This window comes from Salvelinus sp. IW2-2015, linkage group LG31 (genome assembly GCF_002910315.2).
Source record: "Salvelinus sp. IW2-2015 linkage group LG31, ASM291031v2, whole genome shotgun sequence".
Classification (NCBI taxonomy): Eukaryota; Metazoa; Chordata; class Actinopteri; order Salmoniformes; family Salmonidae; genus Salvelinus; species Salvelinus sp. IW2-2015.
In genome coordinates this window covers 8,026,605-8,029,432 of record NC_036870.1, presented here as the reverse complement: position 1 = coordinate 8,029,432, position 2,828 = coordinate 8,026,605, and the positions used below count along the sequence as shown (strand labels likewise).

The window sequence follows — 2,828 nt, the reverse complement described above, 5'->3', positions numbered from 1 at the left end:
TGGGATCATTGTCATGCTGAAAGACCCAGCCACGTTCATCTTCAATGCCCTTGCTGATGGAAGGAGGTTTTCACTCAAAATCTCACGATACATGGCCCATTCATTCTTCCTTTACACGGATCAGTCGTCCTGGTCCTTTGCAGAAAAACAGCCCCAAAGCATGATGTTTCCACCCCCATGCTCACAATAGGTATGGTGTTCTTTGGATGCAACTCAGCATTCTTTGTCCTCCAAACACGACGATTGAGTTTTTACCAAAAAGTTCTATTTTGGTTTCATCTGACCAATGACATTCTCCCAATCTTCTTCTGGATCATCCAAATGCTCTCTAGCAAACTTCAGACGGGCCTGGACATGTACTGGCTTAAGCAGGGGGACACTCTGGCACTGCAGGATTTGAGTCCCTGGCGGCGTAGTGTGTTACTGATGGTAGGCTTTGTTACTTTGGTCCCAGCTCTCTGCAGGTCATTCACTATGTCCCCCGTGTGGTTCTGGGATTTTTGCTCACAATCATTTTGACCCACGGGTGAGATCTTGCGTGGAGCCCCAGATCGAGGGAGATTATCAGTGGTCTTGTGTCTTTCATTTCCTAATAATTGCTCCCACAGTTGATTTCTTCAAACCAAGCTGCTTACCTATTGCAGATTCAGTCTTCCCAGCCTGGTGCAGGTCTACAATTTTTTTCTGGTGTCCTTTGACAGCTCTTTGGTCTTGGCCATAGTGGAGTTTGGAGTGTGAATGTTTGAGGTTGTGGACAGGTGTCTTTTATACTGATAACAAGTTCAAACAGGTGCCATTAATACAGGTAACGAGTGGAGGACAGAGGAGCCTCTTAAAGAAGAAGTTACAGGTCGTGTGAGAGCCAGAAAACTTGCTTGTTTGTAGGTGACCAAATACTTATTTTCCACCATAATTTGCAAATAATTATTAAAAATCCTACAATGTGATTTTCTGGATTTCTTTTTCTCATTTTGTCTGTCATAGTTGAAGTGTACCTATGATGAAAATACAGTCTCTCTCATCTTTTTAAGTGAGATCTTGCACAATTGGTGGCTACTAAATACTTTTTTGCCCCACTGTATCTAAGGAATTGCAAGCAGCTTTTCTACTTCATTACAACTATTCTACTTTCCCTTCTGTAGTTTATTTCTAGAGTTAAACTTAACCTGACAATAATGTATTATTTTCCCTAGTACTTCCTGCTCCAGACCAGCTGACTGTTGACTCAGTGGACACCACATCAGCTGCTGTTAGCTGGAACCAGCCACCAGGATTGGACCAAACCCAACATCATTACCAGATCTCCTACCAGTGTCCAGGGAGAAAACCACACATCACTACCACGTCTTCAGCCAGCATCACTCTCTGTGGCCTGAAACCTGCTACTGAATACTCTGTCACTGTCTGCACTGTGCTGGAAAATGGAAAGACAAGTCGACTGGTGTCAACAACCCTCACCACAGGTAAGGAATTACCCTACTAAAGTATTATGTTTGGTGTCAAAGTTTATAAGATTTTAACTAGATATCAAAATAACCTTCTACATATGCGATGACATCACCTGGTTTAAACGTCTCTAGAGACTATATCACTCTCTTCATTACTCAATGCCTAGGTTTACCTCCAATGTAATCACATCCTACCTTACCTTTGTCTGTACATTATGCCTTGAATCTATGCTATCGTGCCCAGAAACCTGCTCCTTTTACTCTTTGTTTACGAACGTGCTAGACGGCCAGTTCTTATAGCATTTAACCGTACCCTTATCCTACTCCTCCTCTGGTGATGTAGAGGTTAATCCAGGCCCTGCAGTGCCTAGCTCCACTCCCACTCCCCAGGTGCTCTCATTTGTTAAGTTCTGCAACCGTAAAAGCCTTGGTTTCATGCATGTTAACATTAGAAGCCTKCTCCCTAAGTTTGTTTTACTCACTGCTTTAGCACACTCTGCCAACCCGGATGTCTTAGCCGTGTCTGAATCCTGGCTRAGGAAAACCACCAAAAACCCTGACATTTTCATCCCTAACTATAAAATGTTCTGCCAAGATAGAACTGCCAAAGGTGGCGGTGTTGCAATCTACTGCAAAGATAACCTGCAGAGTTCTGTCTTACTATCCAGGTCTGTACCCAAACAATGCGAGCTTCTACTTCTAAAAATTCACCTTTCCAGAAACAAGTCTCTCACCGTTGCCACTTGCTATAGACCACCCTCTGCCCCCAGCTGTGCCCTCGACACCATATGTGAATTGATTTCCCCCCCATCTATCTTCTGAGCTCGTGCTGCTAGGTGACCTAAACTGGGACATGCTTAACACCCCGGCCATCCTACAATCTAAGCTTGATGCCCTCAATCTCACACCTTATCAATGAACCTACCAGGTACAACCCCAAATCTGTAAACACTGACACCCTCATAGATATTCTTCTAACTAACTCGCCCTCCAAATACACCTCTGCTGTTTTCAACCAAGATCTCAGCGATCACTGCCTCATTMCCTGCATCCGTAATGGGTCTGCGATCAACCGACCACCCCTTATCAGTGTCAAATGCTCCCTAAAATACTTCAGCGAACAGGCCTTTCTAATAGACCTGGCCGGGGTATCCTGGAATGACATTGACCTCATCCCGTCAGTAGAGGATGCCTGGTTATTCTTTAAAAGTGCCTTCCTCACCATCTTAAATAAGCATGCTCCATTCAAAAAATGTAGAACCAGGAATGGATATAGCCCTTTTTTTTTATTTTTTTTATTTAACCTTTATTTAACCAGGTAGGCAAATTGAGAACACGTTCTCATTTACAATTGCGACCTGGCCAAGATAAAGCAAAGCA

The 2,828-nt window shown here is 43.7% G+C and overlaps 1 protein-coding gene across 1 annotated transcript in view; it reads left to right on the top strand.

Annotated features, from left to right (window-relative positions):
* The window catches only part of LOC139023326 (receptor-type tyrosine-protein phosphatase H-like), a 35,317-nt gene that overhangs the window by 22,449 nt on the left and 10,040 nt on the right, over positions 1-2,828 (top strand). Inside the window, exon 8 of the mRNA XM_070436252.1 lies at positions 1,194-1,463. Within this exon, the coding sequence (XP_070292353.1) occupies positions 1,194-1,463 (270 nt within the window). The remainder of the gene's footprint in view (positions 1-1,193; positions 1,464-2,828) is intronic.